This window comes from Centruroides vittatus, unplaced genomic scaffold (genome assembly GCF_030686945.1).
Source record: "Centruroides vittatus isolate TY-2023 unplaced genomic scaffold, ASM3068694v2 contig_29, whole genome shotgun sequence".
Classification (NCBI taxonomy): domain Eukaryota; kingdom Metazoa; phylum Arthropoda; class Arachnida; order Scorpiones; family Buthidae; genus Centruroides; species Centruroides vittatus.
Window position 1 is genome coordinate 8,452 of NW_027121845.1, and position 24,157 is coordinate 32,608.

Sequence of the window (24,157 nt, forward strand, 5' to 3'; positions counted from 1 at the left end):
ACTTATGGCAAGACTCGAGGCATCAGGTCCGATTAACTATATGATAAAGTCACTTTATTTCAATTCGAATATTTTCCTCCATTATGTGTTAGATACACGACAGACACTACTCTATTGTTTAAGGAAAACTATGATGTACAGCGGCAAGCCACTACTCATTTAAAGTGAATATATTTTAAATTAAATTAATTAAAAATTTTATTAATAGTTGCAGCTCAGCATTGTGTCAATAATTGCCCGTTTCGTGTATAGAAGTACTGTACATCTTGTTTCGATTAGGTCTCATATCGTAGCTTAAGAATCTGCGGGAGAATGTACGATACGTAATCGATAGAAATATAAAATGTCGGACATGTTGCACGTATGGATAACATGTCGGACCTCTTTTCTCACAACCTGGCTTCCCCATTGTTTCCGTGGCTTGCCCAAGAAAACAATGTGGAAGCCAAGAGAGAAGGGAAAACCCACAATGGGCTTTCTTTCTCCTTTGTTCGCAGAGGAGAGAAATTATAAAACATTAATATTTTCACTGTTAATGACATTATGTTGAAAAATGAACGGTTTTCTGCTGTTTCAAATAAATAATAATTCATTCTGATTTTACTAGTAAAATACGAAAAAAATGCAGACGTTATTCGTGAAAAAGTCCAAATAAATATATTATACTTAATAACAAAAATTAAGCAACGAGTTGATTAACTTTTCCGGCAACATTTAAAACGGTGTGTGTGCCGCCATCTGTTACGATATTTTGTTGAAAAATTTTTTATAATCGATGAGAAATTATTACTTTATAGCTGATAATCATATGAATGCGGATGTAATTTAATCTCACGTTCTATATTTTTACGCAGACACATACTTAAATATATTTATATACGGTATGCATATACGAAATACTTCTTCTTTTGTATGCACCTTACACTTGATTACGTTGTAATTTGATTCAAAAGATAGAAGTTATTTTATAAAAACAAAAACACAAATTTCAAATGTAAATGCACGCAAATGTATCTGAGAGTAAAGTTTTAGTTTTGAGTGTTGCCTGCACTAAAATATTTTTTATAATCATACCCGTCACCGGGTTGGCCGAGTGCACACACAGGAAGTTGTATCGTTTTATTTTTTAAAAATTTCTTTAAGCAAAGTAGTAAATTTTCAAGATTACTTTTGTTGTTATAATTTTTCAAAGACTGATAATGGCCATTATTATTAATACTTCAATCGTGAAAACAATGCACAAAAGATAAATTTCTTGACGTCATTTTGTTCCTTCAAATGCCTGCTACTGAATTAACTTCCTTCATCGATAAAATACATGCGTTACGAACGGGAAATTAATTAAACTTTTGAAAACTTTTTTTGTTAAATTTAAATTAAAGACAATACAATATTAGAAACTATATCAAGAAAAAATTTTACTTTAATATTTACAAATGTGATTCACAAACAAATGGTCCACTCGTAAATAAAACCGTTTGTTCTCACGAATAAAAGAGAATTAATCTAGATATCAAAAGTAAACAACTTATTGAACAAATAATATGTACTTTTTAAAGAATTGAAGCATTCAATTGTTTTCTTCCATTGTGTTTCTTATTAAACACTTTTAACAAAGTGAGAACATTGAAAAGAGGACAATAAAAATAAAAACAGCCGTTCTTTACAGGTTATTTTGTATGCATGATTGCTCCAAACGCTGTATATTTGAGAAAGTTTACGTGAACAGAGTTCTATGTAGTAGTATTTCAAACAGTAATATTTTTTAATTTTAATGCTGCGACAAAAGAAGAACTTTCTGCGGGAAAAATAACAGCAACTACTTCACGGAGATTTGCTTAAATTGGACAATTTCAAGACAGTCAACCAGTGAAGAATTCCAAAATCACATGATATCATGTTATACAGAACAAGTGTACTTTATAAAAGAGTAAACTTACTGCTCGCAAATTTTAATACTATATTCTATTATTTTTAAAGGTGAAAAGTACTTCATTCAATCTGATAAGGCTTTCCATCTGAAGCATTTTACGTTGAATATTGTCAGGACAATTCAGAATATTTTCAACTTCAACACGACAATGAATAAACAGGTAAAAATCAATCGACTCTATAAAACATTTCAAATGCCTATGCTAAAGTAATTTCCATTTAAATTATTTAGGTAAGAAGACACGACACTTCAAACGAAACGAGATGTTTGTGTTTGACAAACATCGTATCCAATATAATCGGTCGACTTGGTGTAATAATTAGTCGATATCCCGTTTATTTTGTCATTGTTCCTGTCATTGTCTCCGGTTTATTCTCAATCGGACTGATCAGAATTCAAACCAATGACGACACCGATTTTCTCTTGACTGCAGACAGCGGTAAATTTTTTGATGCCAAACAGTTTATAGATAAGACATTCCCTACAAATTTGGCTAGTTTCGACTTTTTACGACTTACTAAACGCCCGCTTTTTCCAATGATTTACATACTAAATGACAGAGAAAGCGACATTTTACACGAAGAATTCTTAAACGAAATACAAATTGCAGATAAGGTAGTAAAAAATATTATAACTCATGTAGATGGAAAGAATATTAGTTACTCGGACGTGTGTCAGATTGTAGATGGCAAATGTTTAGAAAATACACTTATTAATCTGCTAAACAACTTCGAAAATGCTATTAATGAAATATTAAGGTTGAAATATCCCGTTAATATAGATCCTGTAACCTACGCGTACAAAATTTCTGGTGTGAATTTGGGAGGGGTGACGACAGACGACAAAGGATACATACTCGAAGCCAAAGCCGTTCGCTTACTGTATCCAATAGACGAATCGGATACAAACAAGAAAAAGTGGAATGAAGTATGGACGAAGGCACTGTACAAGAAGTTGAAAGATTATAGCTTCGAGCATATTAAAACATTTCCTGAACCAATCGAGTCGTTCTATTTTTGAACTAAGACGCATCTCAGTAGTCCTTGATAAGCGTGGCTGTGGTCGTAGTGGCCATTTTCTCTATGACGACAAACATGACTAACAATTGGGTAAAGTCCAAACCCTGGTTAGGCGTAGCTAGTGTCGTATCTTCCGGTCTGGCTGTGGCCACCGCATTTGGATTATTATCCGCCTGTGGAGTAGAAAATCTTCGGTGGAACGTCAGTCTTCCTTTCATGATTCTTGGTAAGCTAAACCATAAAATGCTTGCAAATACTGATACAGTTTGCTCTACTAATTTTTATTGATGTCATATATTGAAGCTACTGAAGTGGACGACTCATTTGTCGTATTGGCTTGTTGGAAGGTGGACAGATCGCGGTTTGAAAGTGTAGAAAAACGAATGGAACAGACATATCGCAACGCTGCAGTTTCCATCACGATAACGTCTCTAACGAATTTCTTCTCCTATTGCATTGCCATGATGTCACCATTCCCGGGTATAAGAATATTTGCTTCGTATGCCGCAACGTGCATCTTCTTCAGTTATTTCTTTCAGTTGTTTTTCTTCGGCGGATGTTTGGCATTAAGTGGATACAGAGAAGAGAAAGGTCTTCATCCTTTGACATTTAAACCAGCATTTGGTAAAAATTTTAAAGTTATTTAACTTATATCAGTAATTATTTTAGATTTTATAATAATGGTTTAAAGTATAAACTCTATTGTGCTACACACTTTTCTTTTCAATAACAGGACATTTCACTTGAAACAGAAACGCCGTTAAATAGATTTTAACTAATGCTGTCTTTGTTTTAGATTGGATATTATAAAAATAGTTAATATTATGTATTAAGTGTTTAATTCTAACTTTATTTACTTATTTTTTTAAATGCTGAAACGTAAAAACTAGAAGTTATTTTTATATTGAAAGTTATATTTTTTAGTAAATGTGACAACAAACACAAAACAGTTTATTTTTATAATACATATATATATTAATTACTTTCTGGTTTTGTTATATATAACAGAGGAATAGTATGGCAATAAATCGATGAACGACCTTCCAAAATGTTTATACTTTTGGACTCAGGAAACAGTGAAACTTCGAGAAATGCAAAATTGTTCGGGTGTTTTTCTGTATATGTGGATATTAGCGTGCGTTGGGAAACGATATTTTAAACTTAAGTATTTGGGGCATTCGTGGTAGTAAATTTCGTTCATTAAAGGTCGTGGAGGCAGTTAATAGAAGAATTCGTACATTATGTCTGAAGTAAATCGTTCTTAAAGACGATGTTACTCGTTATTAAAATTTACAATATTTGATAAAACTATTCCTTATATTAAAAATTCAGTTTTTTCACTTTATAATAATTAATGATATAAAAAGTTTTAATAACAAAAAATAATAACGCAGTACGTTATTAATTTTATTTTTAAACGTTGCCGGAAAAGTTAAGCAACTCGTTTCTGCATTTTTTATACTTTTCATAATGAATATTCCGTTTTAATGATGTAATTTAAAAAATATCGAAAGCATAGCAATGTCAGAAACCGAAAAATTTTTGCATCCAATATAGTCTGTACATCTATCACTTATCAGTATAACAAAAGTGAGATAAGAGGCAAAGACTATTCTAATGTCACGTATTTAATATTAAGATGATTATATAATTGTTTGTGTATAGAATAAAAGCAACCGGACGGATGTTCCTTGCATCCAAACAAACAACCGATGGACTATCTAAACTAATCCGGTCTTATTTTACATTCTAGAATGTGAAAAGATTGAGCAAGGAAATCCCAAATAACAATCAAACTACCTACCAAAAAATGATATAAAACTATATATACACTCCATATTATTAAATTCTTGCAATTAAGACTAAATCAATAACACGTTTAATTTGAGTAGAACTGAACGAAAATTCGGTTACATTATCACCATTTGTACTCACTTCGAATCCATATTTCGAGTGTTTTGCCAGAAATTTGTTTTCATCCTGCGGTAGATCGTGAGATCTTGTAATCATCAACTTTTATAGAGGCTTTTGTTACAGCGAACAATGAGAACAGACGTTCATTTACATTATATTTTAAATTCAAAATTTAAATTTCATTACAATATTTATATTTGAAAAAGATATATAGTGCATAGAATATTTAGGAGTACATACTCTTAAATCTTAATATTACAGATGTGATTATAACGACAATTCGTAGCTAAAGTCATACTCAAGGCTTCAACATTAAAGGTTTTTAATATTTTTACTTCTTGTCATTACTGTTATACTTTTTTGTTTCGATATTGCCTACTTCTGCCTTGTTTATAAATAAGACTTATTATACTAGTGTAGTTTCTGATTAGCAAAGAGAGTAAGTCCGATTCAAAAAGACACACACTTTTTGCTAATCAGAAACTATACCAGAATAATAATTCCTGTTATCAAACAAGCTCCATGTAGACAATATCGAAACAGAAACGTTATTGGTTATTGTTCATAAAAGTATATGGATGTATATTGCTTGTCTTTTTTAACGATAATTAAGTAGATTTTACTACATTTGTTTCTGATTGCAAAAAAAGTTTTATCTGTAGTTCCATCTTAAATTTCATCTGTAGTAAAATCGTTAGTTAATCTGCTACAACATACATTCGCTTCCACCCATTAGTCCGTTGAATAAATTAGTATTATAAAATTTCTTAAAAGTTTTGTAAAATTATCAGTTTTTTCTCATCATAGTTTCAATGATATTTTGTACCATAAGAATTCTTTATTATTATCAAATATCATACAACTGAAATTAATTCATCAATAGAAAATCATTTTATTTTACAGTAACAATTGGACAAAGTGACCCTTACAATGAAGAAAATAAAGACTACTTTATGAAGTTCTTCAGAGATACATTTTCAGCTTTTATTTTTCACCCTGTTTCACAAATTATTACTATCTTATCGTATCTTATATTATTGTCAATAGGCATATGGGGTGTTTTGTCCTTACAGGAAGGGTTGAATGTTTACAAATTTGATTCAGAAAGCTCCAAAATTACACAGGGATTTCACGTTTTTTATAAATATTTTACCGAATACCCTTTTACGGTGCACGTGGTAATTAACGAAACTTTAGATTATTCTAATCCACAAGTTCAACAGTCAGTTCATAAATTCATGCAAAAATTTCATACTATTGAAAATATAGCAGGAAAAGAATACGAATTTTCTTGGTTAAAATATTTCAAAAAATTTCAAAATCATCCCACATCAAAATACTCCTTGAGGGGTTACGATCTGTCTCAAAAGCAGGATTTTATGGATGCTCTTCGAAACGTCTTCTTGAAATTCATAGGAGCCAAGCAATTTAACAATGACATCATTTTTAATCACAATTACACTGATATTGTGGCCAGTCGTTTCTTATTCACAGCGAAAAATGTTTCGAATAGACTAACCGAATTCAAAATAGTAAACGATCTATCGAAAATAGCCGAAGAAGCGCCATTTTCCGTTGTTATCCATACAGTAATAACACCTATGGCCGAGCAAGGAATTGTTATCAGACAGTTAACATTTCAACTGTTCTGGATAACTTCCTTGTTAATCTTCGGCATTTTTGTTTCTTTAATTCCCAATTTGCATTGCGCTTTTATTGTTGCAATCTGTGTCATCTCCATCACCGTGCAGACGATCGGATTCATGTCTTTATGGGCAATCAATCTGGACATCGTGTCTCTGATTAGCTTGACTCTCTGCATCGGGTTTTGTGTCAATTATCCTACTCACATATGCTATTCTTTCATTACTTCACCACAAGCAACAACTGAAGAAAAGTTAAAGGATAGTTTATGCCACGTCGGTTTTTCGTTAATTCAAGGGACAATTTCTACTGGATTGGTATTATTAATCATCGCCTATTATAATTTATATGCATACAACACTTTCGTTAAAATCGTTTTCCTAATTGTACTGCAATCAATATTTCACGCATTGTTTCTTATTCCTACAATAATCTCGATAACTGCGTCATGTACAAAAGCATGTCAAAAAAGAAGAGCATCCATTAATTTTGGCTGCACATAGATGATTCCATTCATAAATGTACAGTACTGGTAATTTTCTTATATACGTAATTATAGATGAGCATATATTAACAAAAATCCAATTTTCTTGAATTGGCCTTTGGGAATTAAAGTATTCCAGATGTTTAGACATATTTTTTATATTCTGCTCGCTTGAAAATATTGTATACATGCTCATTAACAGAATCAAATTAGACATTGCATAATGGATAAAGAAAGTAAAGTATAGCAAGGAATGACGAAGAATTGCTCACAGCCAAGGACTTTGTAGGAGCAACGAGCTGATAGCTGATAACAATGAAGCGGTTGATTAAATTAAATCTGTGTTTTACATCATAAACTTACTATTACAGAATTATAATAGCAATGTGTTATGAATAATTTGAGAATTTGTTTCCAATAAAAATATGTTTAGATTAAATTGATGGAATAAGGAACTTAACACTTGAGCAATCTGAAAGGAAAATCTTGGCAGATTGCTCAAGTGTTGCATAATACGGGAAACTCGACTTTATTTACGTGTTAGATATGTGGCGAATCCTGGAAAACATCACGTGGTAAATTGTTTTTAGTCGTTGCTCCAATAGTAAATTTTTATTTGTTAACTGCTAAAATTTTGCTATTTCATATATTTGGTATGGGACTAGAGCTCTGCCGGATGACGCTTTTGTTCGATATTTTTTTCAATATACGTAAATTCAGTTGTCGTGTGCCACGCCATGGAAAAAATCTTCAATATAGTTATTCCAAAAATGTTTTTATAACTGATTTGTATTTAATTGATTGAACAAATAATATTTGTCTCAAATAAGAACGTTTTCAATATTAAAATAATGCCAGCATTTACGATTTTGTTTTAGTGGATTATAACGTAAAGTGATCAGAAAGAACGCGAAATTTTGCAGGTACATTAATGAAATCTGATCAATTCGTAGATTTAAACAGGTTAAAAACATCAGATAATATTTTTGAACATTTGGTTTATTAGTACTAATGTGCCGTTGCCTAAAAATCGGCTTTACCCGAATAAGGAAACTAATGACGTAGCCCATTTCATACAAAATGGACAATTCGATTAGTGTTCTCTTTCATCTATATTTAAGCCGCGACCTCACGCAACGTGCATATATAATATGAAGTTTTAAAGTGATTGGTAAATTAAAATTTTTTGCATTGCGTATGAAAAATTACTTAAAACCACTGAATTACTATGTGGTATCGGAGTTTGCCAGATTTCGTTATGTGTCTTTCTGAACGAAAAAATTTTATTTAATAAATGGCGAGCGCATCATCTGAAGCATCTGTGTTTCAAATGTTGTTTCATTTCGAGCAATAAAACACGCTCCTGAGCCTTCTCAGTTGGGAAAGATATTTTTAACAACCCGGTATATTTCATGCCATAGAATATCTACAAACATAAAAAACTTATTGCTTACCTTTGTAATAGTTAGTTTGTTAATGGGAAAGTAACCTAAGAAGTTAAAATACAGCTTCGTATCGTTAAATTCATTTATAATATTGTACATCTTAAATTTATTGATATTCGATATTTTAATATTTTTTAAATAATAAATAAACAATGTCGAGATTAGTATTACTTACCATACAGATATTTTGCAGACCTTCAGAATTGATATAAACATTATACAACTTCGAATACAGCCTGTTTGCCTAACGAAAAAACTAAATTCAGAATTATCAAAACAATATTGCTTATGAAATTTTAATAATTTTTACTTAATTTTAAGTTATTTTTTCTTGGCTCACCTTTAGTTTGGCGACCAATTGGTAAATAAACAAAACAACCAAACGGTGATCGTCGGTTCGCGCATCACGAACGGTCATGCACAGGGGCGGATCTACATAAGGTCTAATAGAGCTTAAGCTCTAAGCTCCCAAGTGTCAAGGGCCCAAAAAATTTATTTATCATAAATTTTTAATACTTTTTCATCAACAATGAGCACTTATCCCGTAGTAAAAAATAGTTAATAGTATAATAATAATAATAATAATAATATATAGTATTCTTTGTTTTATTGTAATCAATGTAACGTAACTGGTCATTTTTAGCAATCCCGTTATAGATTCGGTTTGATTTGGATATCAAGATGCGATTTTAAATTAAGCCTCAATTTAAAGATTCCTAATCTAACAAAAAATGAGTCCCCATTAGACTTCAATAAGCCCTAGACCCCGAAAAACCTAGATTCGCCCCTAGTCATGAAAGAGAATTTTTCGAAATTTTTTGTGTAACACCTAAAATGAGGGATAAAAGGCCTCCCAGGTGGCGCCCCTATTCTAGTCCATCGTGTCCACACACACATGTACACACACTAACATCCATATATACAGAAAAACTCATAATTTTTTATTTACATTTCTCGTTGTTTCAACGTCCCGAGTCATTTTTGACCGATCGCTATACATTCCCTCTGTTATATATACCGAGTCAGAAAAGTAAAATTTAGTACGTCATATAATTTTTCAAGAATCAAATCATGTGGTATCCTGCAAGCTAGAAAATAACCAAAGAATTCAAGAAATTCACAGGTGAGAGGACTTTTCATTACAAAATGTGACAATTAAGAAAATACTTGAAATAATTTTTAAAGTAAATTAAATCTGAACTTATTTCGTTTATTTACGGTTGAAATAAACATTGTGAAAAGGGACTGCTTTCTATGCACAGGATAGAAAAAAATAAATTAAAGAGGTGATAAGGAATATTCTGCGCAACCGCAGAATGTTTTGGTTTCAAGATAGTAGATGGCGACTGTAGTGTTTAACTTTTATCAAAATTCTTTTTGCCCGGTGGGCACTAACAGAGCATTTTTAGCAATCTCATTAAAGATTCGATTTGGTTTGTATTCCAGCAAAGCGATACACAGACAACCGGGGGATGATTTTTTAATGAAAAACTGACCACTATTTATGTAAAGAGAATCCAGAAAACTCCACGCAACTAGCCGTCAGCGAGACGCCAACCTACTACTAGTGTTTATTGGTTTTATCTACTCGCCATAGTGAGCACTTATGGGTTCGGCCAGATCTACAATGGACGAAGTCCGATATATGCGGACAGATCATCTCAAAAATTCTTGCACTTTTCGAACCTCCGGATGCGATCCCACTTCCGTAGAGTAGTAGGCTATCATTTTAATGACTCGGCTTTCGAGCCATTTATAGAATTTTGTTATTTTTAATTTCTTAACAGTGAGGGACGGGAATAGTCGTCCAAGGCGATCGAGTGGCAGTGGTGAGGGACGACTATACTCGTAAAAAAATTCTTATAAAATAACTGAACCATTTCGTAAAGTTTTTGAATTTTCACGAGTAGTTGGGTTCTTCAACTTTGTTTTAAAATATCCTTTAGTTCACGAGAAATTACAATAAAAGAGAGAAAATTAAAACAAATATGAAATTTTAGACGGCCATCTATCGACATAAATCTAATTTAAATTTTTCCCACCGTCATCTGATTAGTTAAAAAAATTAATATTCCTAATTGGCTCGCGTCAAAAAAAGGTAGGTGTGACTTCTGTAAATGACGCTATCGCGAGAGCACCGATACAACCCGAAAATGTAAACAGCCTACGACATTAGTCTAACGGTCCTTGTCTGACCTACTTTTTGTAAAATCAACATTAGAGTAAGATGTAGTAATTTATAGTAAAACGGTCTTTTTTAATATTCATAGTACTTTGTACAGCTTGTATTTTAATTTAATAAAAATTATTTAGTTTTCAGAAACATTACAAATACATCATTAAGTAGGAGAATAACGAAAAAATTTATTTTTTAGTATAATACAATTTACAAAATCAAAAGTTTGTATAACGTAATATTACGAAAAAATTACATCGAAACATACAAAGTCAACTAATTTACTTAAATTCAGTTCATTATACAACTGTCGATACTTTTACCTTCCTCAGTTTTGTCAAACAAAATTCGAAATCTTTAATTAATCCTATAAATATTTAAGCGCCATAACTATTCGAATGATATATCATTATATCAAGATGAATTTTACATAATTTGGAACTGTGATTACAAATATAACTGAAAAATATTTTCGATATAAACACTAGGCCAAAATTATCAAAACAAAATTCTCCAAGTATAACTTTTTCGAACATTTTCTGATCGAGTAATACGTAATAATAGTTTTATCTACCAGTTTTGTTATATTCTACTTTCTATATTCATATCCATTTAGTTTCATCTAATTACACTTAAAATGTAAAAAAATCTACAAACAAATTAATTTGCTAATAAAGGGACTACTTGCTAATTGAACTTTGTATTCTTCTTTGACGTTGTTTTACATAATAGCACAAAATCGGTAGACATGTCTAAATAACACGCTTATAAACACTAAAAACCATAAATGTTTCGAAATTAGGGCAAGATTCTAGATGTTTGTGAGGGGGTCGGGACCTTGACAGGGCTGTAGAGCATATTAATAAGAACAAAAAACGTCTAATAAACTATGGGTGTACGGGCGACCCTTCGCGAGATATAGCCCTCGAAATATGCGCCTACATCAGTTCCGGCCTCGCTATCGCGATCGGGAGTCGCGTCGCTTGCCGTTAAAATTGCCTTTAGTAGACGTCATAATAATTTTTTTACTTCGTTTTTTACTTCTCTTTTTTTTACTTCGTTCAAGAACTACCGTGAATCGATCACCAGTTTAGCACATGGCGGCGTGTGGTGGCGCCCGTACGAGAGGTCAGTCGGGCCGCCATGTTCGCTGCCATAAGTAACATTAACCGAAATGGCGATCGCGCGATGATCGGAAGTCGCGTCGCTCTCTCCGCTCTCGTATCGCGTGTTTAACGCTCCGGGAGATGACAATAGTCCGACGTCACAGTTTGCAGACTTTACCGCAAGATGGCAATACTAGCAACTACGGTGCCGTCTGCATGAGAGCATTAAAAAAGTATGGTAACTTAAAAAGTGTGATAACTCGCGAAGGGTTGCCCGTACACCCATGGTTTATTAGACTTTTTTGTTCCTATTAATAAGCTCTACAGCCCTGTCGAGGTCCCAACCCCCTCACACACATCTAGAATTGTGCCGAAATTAGGACTAGACAATTATATGCACAAATAAATTAGTACACCTATAATACATGCCTTCATTTATATCCAAACAAAGATCAGTTCTCGCTAATTGTCGAAAATAAATTATTTTCAACTTTTCTTTCTGTAAAGTAGCATATTCTGAAAAACAAGTTTTATATTCAGAGTAAAATTTCCACCTTTTATCCGTTAAAAACAACACAAAATGTATGGATCCACGTAATAAAAATTTATCGCAGTAAACTTCGAAAAAACGAGAAACACCAAACCGCACTCTACAAAAATCTGCCGCCAACTGGTTCATATAGGATGTCCTGTGAAAAATTTCAGCACATGACGAAAAGTTTTTAAATAAATGCTAAAAGTTTTTAAAAATTCTTTCATGAAACCCGATGAATTTAATTAATACACAATAACTAAATCTGTTTAATAAAGATTAATAATTTACCACTATAATTATGCAAATTAGATTTAAAAAAGATCATCGCGCAAATTCTCCCGCGAACCATGGATGACTGTTACGTCATCTGGATTGAAGTTTTCCTGCAAAATACTAAAAATTTTGTATAATTATTTTACTAATCCAGTGAAATTTAAATAATATAAAATGTCTAAATCTGTTTAACCCTGCGTGAGTTGCTAGGAATCGTTCTCTTAATTAGGTCGCATGGGTCTCTGAGACCGGTCATTTTTATTTTGAAATTAATAAATTTTGTCTATTGCATAGAAAAACTACAATTTTTCCGTTAAATTCCACGCTTTGTTATCTCTCTAGTAGTATAAATCATTTCTGTATTGACAAAATTTTCTTTTCAGTATTTATTTTTACGTAATTGGATGAAAAAAACAAAATAATAAACATATCAAATTTCAACTCGCTGTAAGTTATCTGACGTTTCACCGATAATCATCGGGTTTGTTTGCAAATGGGGAGGAAAGATCACTCATTCGTGTGAAGTCAGTAGAAATTCAGTACTACTGCTAAAAATTTTTTTAATAGACCTCGCGTTACCCCCTATCGCGAGAGTCAATAAACATTAATTGTTTTATAGCTCTATTAAAAAATTCTTTTTTCTGGGTTTCAAATCGACTAATTGACAACTTTTTTATTTTGTTTTACTCATTAGAATGTCATCTTTAAGATTTAATGAATAATTTCGTTAGATTTTTACACATGAATTTTATTTTTAATTTTTAATCTGATATAGTCGTGTGTTAGGCTTAGCTCGATCACCTGAAACAAAAAATTGACATCGGTCAAAATATTATTCAATTTATCAAAATTCTTTGTTGATAGTTTAGATATAAATGTTTTCTCTGCAGGAAATAAATCAATCGAAAAAATAATGAGAGGACCATAAAAAATCTGGCAATTTATGACATGTTCTCGATTCTGTAATTTGTTTTTTTTTTATAATATAAAATATTCACATAATAAAACTTTAAAAAGGCATCCATATCAATATCTGAATGTTATCAAAATGCAATTATCGAAAATTTTATAATTTTCACAATTTGTATTATCATAATTTAGTTTTGAGTTTTTTTGTCGCGCTTTGTGTATCGCGCGACAAAAGAGTCGCTACGCGATCAAACGCAGCGTTTTCATTCATAATTACATGTTATGTAGATCGTGCTAACTTTTAGGTTTGTTTTGTTGTGCCGCGATGAAAAATGAATAAATAATAAAAGCAGATTGTAATTAAAAGTATTTTTATCAGATTAATCTGAATTATTAGATTATAGAATAATTATAGCTATGCGATATGATTGTCGCGTAGTTGTAATTATTTTCCTTATATCTAATTCCTTAATGTTTACTCATCTGAACACTGTCGAACATTTAATTAGCAATTTATAGCTCATAACGCGATTAAAACAAAAGTAAAGAATTTATAGCGATTGTGTAAATTCGATTACCAGGATCATTTCCGAGGGGGCAGGATATTTCCCGGTATTTTATAGATAGACTGTTTTCACAAGTTTCTGATTACTTAGTAAAAGTGAAAAAAGCCAACTTGCATCGCCTAATATACGAGGAATAATCATAAATTAATTATAAAAGTGATAAATAAAAATTATATGATAAGAATAAAAATTAATTAGATATCACTTTTAAAAACAATATTATAACAAAAAAAAGCAAAAATATAAATATACAAATAAATAACGATATGATAGAATTTAATAAACACCGCGAGACAACTTAAACGCGATAAAGTTATTGCGACACTCGCTATCGGCAACGGTGACAAATTAAATGATCTTTTTTTTACCCCCATCATGAGTCGCATGGGTCTGACAGACCCAAAGTATTTTTTTTTTCAAAAATGAGCGTTGCTATTCAAAAAAATTTAACAGCATGTTAATGGGATTTGAAAGTTAGAAGAATATTAATTTTTTCAGATTTTTTGGAAAATATTCAATATTAAAAAATTTTAACTAAAGTTCGCGCCGGGTCTGTCAGACCCGTGCGACTCACGTAAAGTTTTAATTAAACATCACCAATTAGAACTTTGAGTTACTCTACTCGTTTTCGCTGAGCGATGTTGTGTTATTTTAATATAATATAATAAAGACTATAATAATATAACGGTTTATCACAATTATTTAGCCCGGGCCTCATTCGTACGAGGCCTCAAACAAGGCCCTATTTAAACTACATATAAAACAAACATACTACAGTTCAATTTATATTTGATGGAGGAAAAGTAGCTCGTACATTTTATTTTAGTCACAACAAGTCTAAACCTCTCCCTGGCCTATTAAAATTTATTATTTAACTCGAGACTGTAAGATTCGCCGACTTTAAAGGGGGATACAATTAATCCCGCGTCACTGACACCAGTGTAAGATTTGGACTGGTGTAGACTGGGCTTAAATATTCCGCGTCAGGATGAGCTTAAGGGAACCCGTGTATGTGGGCGGTTGCGAAGGAGGCAAATGATGGCAAGTGTTTACATGCGGAAAACCGTTTATTTGGACGAATACATGCTTACATCGGTTAGATTGTTCCGAATCTCGGCGATCTTCAGAACGTGAGAGTTCGGCAGGTAGATCTATCCAGTCCCGGGCGGACGAGAATGGCTGTTGGACGATGGAGACGAGCGGTGATCCACTTTGATGTTCAGGGCGACGACACTACACACATTGTCTTAATCCACAAGAGGCATGTCCGTCATTCCGAAAACTTCTTTTTTTGACCTTAAAGTCCCAGTTTTTATACGTTTTTCTCGTGTACTATCCACCTTGCGGATTGGTCCCTCGTCCCTTTCCTCGTTTCCCGATCGGTCTTTCCTTTGTTTTCAAGCGCAAACGAGACCATGTCGTTGTCGCGTCAGGCCCATCCTAGTCTCGTGTAATGATTAATTAGCTTTCGTAAATCTCACCTGACCGTCTTGTTCGTACGCCAGGTTCCCTGTCGTATGTCCAATCACGCAAAAAAGTCCACTAAATCTGTCTTCAGATTTTAATCACACAAAACAAAATCAACTATTTACATTAATTCGGTTACAAGAGCATTCCACTATGTTCCCGCGCCTTTTGGAACTTAACAACTTTTTTCTTGTGTTGCCAACTCTCGACAAAAAACCAAAATTCCCGCCATCTAGTGGATGAATGGGTCAATGTCGGGTCGCGGGAAAGGTCCGATTCGAGGTGTCTATTTGACACCCTTTGTCGACTATGCTCCAAGATTGTTGATAGAACCACAACACCTGCACTCATAATTTAATAAAAGAATACATTCCAGACAGTGTAAAAGTTCCAAAGTTACTTAAACAAACTGCGTGTCTTTTAATGTTTAGTCAATTTTAAATGTTTTAAATGACTTTGAAATGACTTAAATGTTTTAAATGACTTTAAATGTTTTAAATGACTTTGAAATGACTTAAATGTTTTAAATGACTTTAAATGTTTAGTCAATTTATCTTTTATTATAAAAGGCAATGAAATAATTCTATAGATAATTTTAAAATGTTTTTATAAGTTATTAGAAAGTGAGATTGTGGGGTGACCTAGCTTATATGAGGGTGGAATGACCATTCAATCGGGTGTCAGTAAGTTAGGAGGTTAGTGGGCTAAATTATTTAATTAATAAATCTTTGAAATATAGGAAAATATAAAGAAAACAAAAGAATATTTTAAAGTTATTTTTATTTTGCATCGACAGAGAAAGGGGTTATAGAATTAAATTTAATTTTTGGAAGGGATCAACGAACAGAAATGGCTGGTAACACTGATCTAGATAAAAGATTTGGAAAACAATAATTAAATAAATATATAAAAATTATAAAAAATTAATCTAACTGTTAAAATTTAAAAATTACATTTATTATTATTTTTTTTCTGTTTATGAGAGAAAACCCGATTGGAGGGCATTATAAATGTAACTTTAAACTCATCGAGTCACTAGCCTCTATACACGTATCGAGATAACATGATGGAATTTAGAGGCTAGCCTCAACTCAACACTCACTTGTCAGTGGTAACGGCGACAGAAGGGCCGCGTTTCTTTATGCAGCGAGAGTGTAGCGAAATGACATCACGAGCAGTGTTGGCCAATTAGAAACCAGTTTCAATGTGCTCGTTGTAAAGCACTTCTCGAGCGCTGCATAAAGAAACGCGGCCATTAGGAAGACCTGTTAATTGTGGGTCTTCATTTAACTTCAAGTTATTTATATTTTCAAAATATGGGCAAAATGTATCATTGATTTACAACGAAATATATTTTGTGAAACGGAAGTGGAGATTACTGAAGTAAGTTCATTTTTGCTATTTGATGTTGAAAGAAGATGAGTTTAGTTTAATATTGTAAGGCTTGATTCGTAGATTAAACTAACCATTCGTTATTGCATGTTGAAGATCTTTGATCTGTCGGAAAATCGTGTCTACTTATTAATTTGTGTTGTTTAACTGTTACTCAATCTCCCGAAGGATCCTTTAGTGATAAGCATAGATTTTAATGAAAAAAACGGGTACACAAAAACACACCAGTAATTGGCATAGTCAATTACTGGTGTGTTCCCTGTGTAATTAGTTGTCTTCAGCAAACGTTTTATATTTTGACTTAATTTAAAAGGTTTAAATTTATATATAGCTCGATAATATTGGTGGCCCAGAAGTCGGTTAACTCTTGTAAAGACAGAATCGTAACTGATTAATTAACTAAAAATTATATGAGGCCTACCATTTCCCCCAAAGTTTGGTTCTTATTATACACCTATATACCTTGTATATATATTTCTTTTTAAATAATCAGTTGGAACTTTTATTGTATTTTAAACAATATATGTATTTTATATCCATTACTGTATTTGTTTTGTCTGCTTATGCAACGAACTACTGTTAGCTATCAGAAAAGACGTTCTTTGCACCCACATCTCGGAGATGTGTGTGTAAACGCGACACCGGGATTATATATGTTTATCACCCAACGTTGTAAAGGAATTTCGCCTATTTATCCGATTTTAGGGGCCTCCTTTCTAAATTTTTAGTAATACCGCACGGTTAACTGACTTCTGGACCACCCCGTATATATTTTTTCATATTTGTAATGAAAGAATTTGCCGTTTCCAAAGAACTAAAATAATTACTTTAATTAACAAAACATGAGTGGGCGGTATGGGCACCCCCGTATGGTGGAGAGAAAGGGCGAGGGAACCGAAAAGTTCGCTTTTAAAACTTTTTACAACGTCAAATCAGATTATTATTGTATACGAAAATGTATTTTCACAAATAAACATGGAACGTTGAACCTCGTTGTGAGATTTTGAGGCTATTTTCATTGCTTTAAATTACTTAAAGATGTACAAAATTGTTAAATTTATTAATGTTTCAGGCGAATTTTCTTATTTTTTTTTGCCTTGATACGCTTTTTAATAGTAATCTATAATTTTGGCCAAAATATGATGATTTATACGTTTAAATATAATATTTTGGAGAATTACAGAAATAAATATTGCATTCTAACTAAAATAGAGACCTGTTGCGTCACTGACGCGCGTACGACGCGCGACAGACAAATATGGCGGCTGTCACTAATACGTTCATCGAAACAAATTTGAAAATCTTTTGAAACCTTAGGTTAAAATAACTTCCATTTTAAATTTTATTTCGTTCTTCTACAGTTTAAATATTTGTTCATAGATAAATACCGGAAAAAATAAAATATTACTCTCGGTTTAAACAATTTTTTCCGCAAATAACGTTAAGTAGATCGCGATCTACATGTTGGTATCTTCTGTTGTAAATAACGGTTATTTACGACAAAATAAACTAATATTTTACATAAATTTTTAAAGCGTTATACTTACATGTTAATGCTAAATAATTTTGTTAAGTATATAAATTGATTCCTATAAAATTTTTCATTTTTCGTTTCAGGGGATTTGAATTCTCCCATCAACCTTCTTTTCTTTCTCTTAATGCGAATAAATATACGATATTTTGTAAAATTCATTTATATAAAACTTTACGAAATTTTGTATGGCTTTAATTTACATTTTTGTTAATTTAACACTGTAATTTAAGATAATAAACATTTATAAATTATGCTTATGTTTTATGACGCGTTTGATGACGTACGGTGACTCTACATCACGTGATAAATTACATTTTCTTAGAATTTAGCCTTGAATATGAATCTTTTCTATTTAAGAATAGTTCAAATTAAATATTTATTATTAATATATTACAATTATGACCTAAAGCTCTGATCAACAACGAAAATAACCGTTAGAAGAGAATCATGGGAAGAGTTAACAACATGGCGGTAACAGCGAGGCGGATGTCTTCTTTTGAAAGTGAGAGTATTATTTCCCATTTCTTTTATAATCTAAGAAGTCGTTCAATATTTATGTAAGTTTTTTCATTTTCTAAATTCTCATTTAGTTTAAAATACGTAATATATGACGACTTAATTAAGTATAAGAAGTAAATAAAGTGAATGGTTGACCACGTTCTGTTCGTAGAACACTTGTCACGTGATTCCCGCCATAATTGTTTGCTGCTGTTTTCGTTAACATTTTATTTGTCATCGCTGGGTCGCTCGACAGTTCAATTAACGTTTTAAATGTGCCATTTTTTATCCTCTAAATAAGTTTTATCGAAGAATTGAATTCGTAACGCAATATTTTCTGCTGCAAAAAATATTTTAAAGTCTAATCGTTCTAGTTTTAATGTTAAAATGTGAAGCAAATTTAATAATTTTCTCAATAATATTTATTCACAGAATATTTTTTTGTGAGATAATGGCCACTGCTGACATTAATTAGGAGGAATTTTGGACTAATTGTACCTCTGGACAATTCTTTCGTTGGTTAATGTGTACCTAGGTAGTCTAAGATGGCGGCTCGTTTCCGATTCCAGCAATCAGAAGACAGGGAACAATGGGAACGCACGTTCTAACATAACCTAACCTATTCTAATAAATTACCATAATTATTAGCAACCAAATTATTAGAATAGGTTAGGTTAGGTTAGAGTGTACACATTAACCCTTTCGATTAATGTACTCTGGATTCGATGATTTAGCGATAGATAAGAAAATACCGAGTGATGTGAAATTTCCAATATTGTTGAATTTGCAACACGTAGAAGATGTATGCAACAAATGTGGAAAATGTTGTAAGTTAATGTATAGAGCAGAAAAAAAACTATCACGCGTTGTAATGTTTGTAAAACAAATTATTCAGCATTTCATGGAATCTTTAAAGGAATATGCGGACATTCGTTGTGGGAGAGTATTTTGTCATTTATCTGGCACTTATTGTGTTTAGACTGTTTGCTAACTCGTGCTGCTGTAGCTTCGGGAATCTCAAAAAAAAAAAAAAAAAAAAAAAAAAAAAAAAAACAGCAGTTGATTGGGCAAACTTTTTACATTTTGTTATGATGGTTTCTGTTATTGGGTTGTTTAGAAAGTTCGTAGCGATTTTTAAGAGAGATAAAAGAAATTGTTTTAAAACTAAAAATATACTTTTATTCCATTATGTTTGCGCCATTGTTTTTAATGACGTGTTGCCATCTATGGGGCAGCTTCATGATACTCTCTTCGTAGAACTTTCCAGTTTTTTCCGTGAAAAACTGATCCATGTGGTTTTTGCAAGCTTCCAAAGTATGAAAGTTTTTATCATGAAGGGAATTTTGTAGAGAATGGAACAAATGGTAGTCCGACGGGGCAAGGTCGGGTGAGTAAGGGGGGTGGGGTAAAACATCCCAGCCTGGTTCCAATAATTTTTGCTGTGTTCGTAAAGACGTGTGAGGTCTGGCATTATCTTGGTGAAACACAATGCCCTTTTTTTTTCTATTGGCCAGTACCGGACGTTTTTCTTTAATTGCCATGTTCAGCTTATCCAATTGGGAACAATACTTATCAGAATCAATTGTTTGATTCTGTGGAAGCAGCTCGTAGTACAGGATTCGTTTTCAATCCTACCAGACAGTGAGCATGACCTTCTTTAGATGAAGACCGGCCTTTTTTATTAACGGTGATTCATTTTTCTTACCCCATGATCATTTTTGGCTGATGTTATAAATGATCCACTTTTCATCAACTGTCACTAAACGCTTCAGAAAAGGGTCATTTTCATTTCGTCTTTCAAGAGAATCACAAATGGAGATGCGATCCAATAAGTTTTTTTCCGTTAAGTCGTGAGGTATCCAAATGTCATAACGATTCACGTATCCGAGCTTCTTTAGATGTTGAAATACAGTACTGTTTGATGACTTCACTATGTCTGCAATCTCTCGAGTTGTGTAATGAGGGTTTTCAGCCAATAATGCTTTGATCGGGTCTCTTCAATAACAGGAGGTCTTCCTGAGCAAGGAGCATCTTTAAGGCTGAAATTGCCCATTTTAAATTTTGCAAACCACTTTTGAACAGTTGATTCTGATACAGCACTCTTACCATAAACATCACATATTTTTTTTGCTGTTTGTACAGCATTTTTGCCTTTATGAAAAAAGAAAAGAAACAAGTGTCGATAATGCACGTTGTTCGCATCTATTTTTGCAATGAGCCAAATTAAATGCTATTTGAATAATCTTAACGGTTTTTTTGTAACGGACGCGTCTCAAGGGTAATTTATCGTAATATTCATTGGTTTGTACAATTCTAATCATTTTTGCGTCAATCGGTGTCTCAACTGTCGGCTATCAAAAATTGCTACGAACTTTCCGAACAACCCAATAATAACCTATCTACTTTTAAGATTGGCGGATTAAATAAAGTTGTGGAAATAGGTGAAACAGTAATTGCAAAGAGAAAATATGAGAAAGGCAGAAAATTGAAGGGGACAAGGTGGGTTGTAGGAGGTGTATGCATTTACATTTAATTTACATTTAATTGAAAAGAAAGGGGGGGTGCCTCCAGGTTTCACTCATAGGTATGACCTGGAGGTTGGGAGGGAAAAGTTGATGAAATGGGAGTGAAGGAGATGAAGGATAGGGGATGAAAATGGGGCAGAGTGGGATAGAAAGGGGAAAGTACATGGCGCCTGCCTCGCAATTACAGAAAGCATAACAATACATAACACACATTAAAGAATTGACCGAAATACATTGATGGGCGCCAGATAACGGCCAGTACATAAAATGTATACATATAAAGATACAACAAAATCATGCCTAATAAACAAGATATGTACAGTACAGCAAAATCTCGCTTGTGTATTACACGTACAGGATACACAGGTAGCAAGAGTGGACTAGCACGTTTGCACAAGGGATAACTGTGCTACTTACCCTGTTACACAATGAAGGAACAGACTGTGAACATGCAGCGACATCTAATAGGGCAGCATAACCATTGGAAGCCTGGAACAATTGTCGGGGAGAAAAAGTTAGCCAGCTGATCAATCATTTCTAGCAGATTGTTGGTCGCATGGTAGGTTAAGTGCTGCTGTTGTTTCCAGAAATTTGATGAGATGTTTATAAATGTCCAGGTCTTCCATGAATCTGCTGTAAGGACATGGCCATTTGTTTCCGGTATGGAGCACGTGCCCCATGAGTCTGACTCTCTCCTGTGTGAAAAATTCACAGTCCCATAGATAATGCTGACTGTCTTGGATTGAAGTACTGTAAGGAACTGAGTCCGAACCTTATTTTTTATTTTATTATTATTTCCGTTTTATTATCTTTTTGTTTGGGGTTTATGTTTATTTAGGACGAAGGTTCCCCACCACTCTCTTGTTAGTAATGAAAAATGAAGAAAAAACAACTCACGGAGAAATAAGCACCATAGGAAACATCTTGCGCTGCCCGGCGGAAGTAACAGTCCGCAGAAAAAAAATGGGGGGGAGTCCCCACAATCACTAGTAGAGAAATACTTGATAAACCGTCTTAAACATCCCAGAAAATTATGATAAATATTTTGTAAACGGTTTATAAGCTTTGTCGGAAACTTAAAGCTGCCAGAACAAAGTTAATGTTAGCAACTAAGTATGTAAATAAGAGGAGTAACCCAGCTCAAGTGTGACGTCACCTCACAGTATAAAACAGTATAAATCGAAGAAGGAGAGGTGATTTCCAAATCGAGGCGACTGTGAGAGCGAGGTTAATTTGAAAGCGAAGTATTTTCTGATAGAAGTCCAGATTGATAATTGGATGATCCAAGGTGCTAAAGAGGAGTTCGATTGACGATTTGACGATATCGAAAGGATTAAGGAAATAGTTTCTTCGTATAGTGAGGTGACGGATAGACGTTTAATTAGTAAGAGATTTTGTTCATAGTTTCTAAGTATTCGAATTGTCGAAATTCAAAGGGGAATTACTATTAAGTTAAGCTAAGTAGCTGAGTTTATTGTCGGGTTGACTTGTTGATTTTCGTTAATAAATTTGGTTTGGATTATTGATATTTGTACGTAGTACATTCTAGTTGCTAATTAAATTTATTTGAACTTTTGATCTGACTTGATATTTATCGTTATTATTACTAATTTTTCGGTGCACGCTTAAAAGCCCAGGCCTGGCAAACTAATCTCGAATCCGCGTAAAGTACCCGTTAGGTTAACGGAAGTTTCACCGACCGTAATTATAGTCGGTTTCCTAAGATACTAAAATTAAGTACTTTACAGTACTGTCGTAGGGGCAGATGTTCATGTCTTTAAGATGAAACCTTTTTAAATAGCTGTTGAAATTTCCATGTCCAGTAATTAACTGGGTCATGGAAAAGGTAGGCACAAGGTGTTTCCATTTAAGTCTTTCCTTTACGTTTGGGATAAAGGTGTGCGTTAATCTGCCTGTAGATCCGTTATCTCATTCTTCTTGCCATTGACTAATTCCCAAGTCCATTGCTTGATTTTTGAAGCAGGAATCTTGTTGTAGCAAGGAATAAGGCTGGAAGGAGGTGTATGCAGAGAAGATATGTGTTTTATATGAGAAGTAAACAATAGGAATGAACATACTCTAAATTGGGTGATTTCAAATGTTTGTTAATTCAGGCAGCACAGTGATTACAGATGAGTGGAGAGGATACAACAGTATAAATGATTTAGAAAGTTTGGATATAGATCATTTAACTGTAAATCACTTGAAAAATTTTGTGGATCCAAAAACAGGAGCCAACACACAGAAAATTGAAAGACGGTGAGGGTATTTAAAAAACAGGAAACATCTTCTCATACATTATACGGAGGAATTGTCCAAATCCTATATGTATTCTTTTACGTACAAAAAATATCACAAATGGCAATTGAAATCTGCAGGGGAACGTTTTAAAATTTTTATAAAACATTTGAGCTATATTTATCCCGGGTCAGGAATTGAGTTGAAATGGAAAAAACCGGAGTCTGTTCCAGCTGCTCCACAAAGCGATGACAGTAAGATGGTAAAAAAACAAAGGTAGATTCATGTGTTGAAATTAAAAAAAGTGTAAAAATATCAAGTAAAAAGAGAAAAGTTATTGATAAGGATCATAAATCCAATAAAAGTGGGAAAAAACGAAAAGGAAACGTAAAAAATCGTCAAACGTGAGTAAAGATTTGTTTTATTTCATAGTTTTTGAAAATTGTAAAATAATCTTGAAACATTTACTATTTAACAATGTAATAATTACTTCTTCAAT

General features: G+C 32.9%; 1 protein-coding gene across 1 annotated transcript; it reads left to right on the forward strand.

The window, feature by feature from the left end:
* Positions 1-3,006: 3,006 nt before the first annotated feature.
* On the forward strand, positions 3,007-7,013 carry LOC136972302 (patched domain-containing protein 3-like). The gene is made up of 3 exons (XM_067266861.1): positions 3,007-3,178; positions 3,256-3,576; positions 5,770-7,013. Exons 1-3 carry the CDS (start codon positions 3,016-3,018, stop codon positions 7,011-7,013), a joined length of 1,728 nt encoding a protein of 575 aa, XP_067122962.1. The 5' UTR covers positions 3,007-3,015.
* Positions 7,014-24,157: the final 17,144 nt, after the last annotated feature.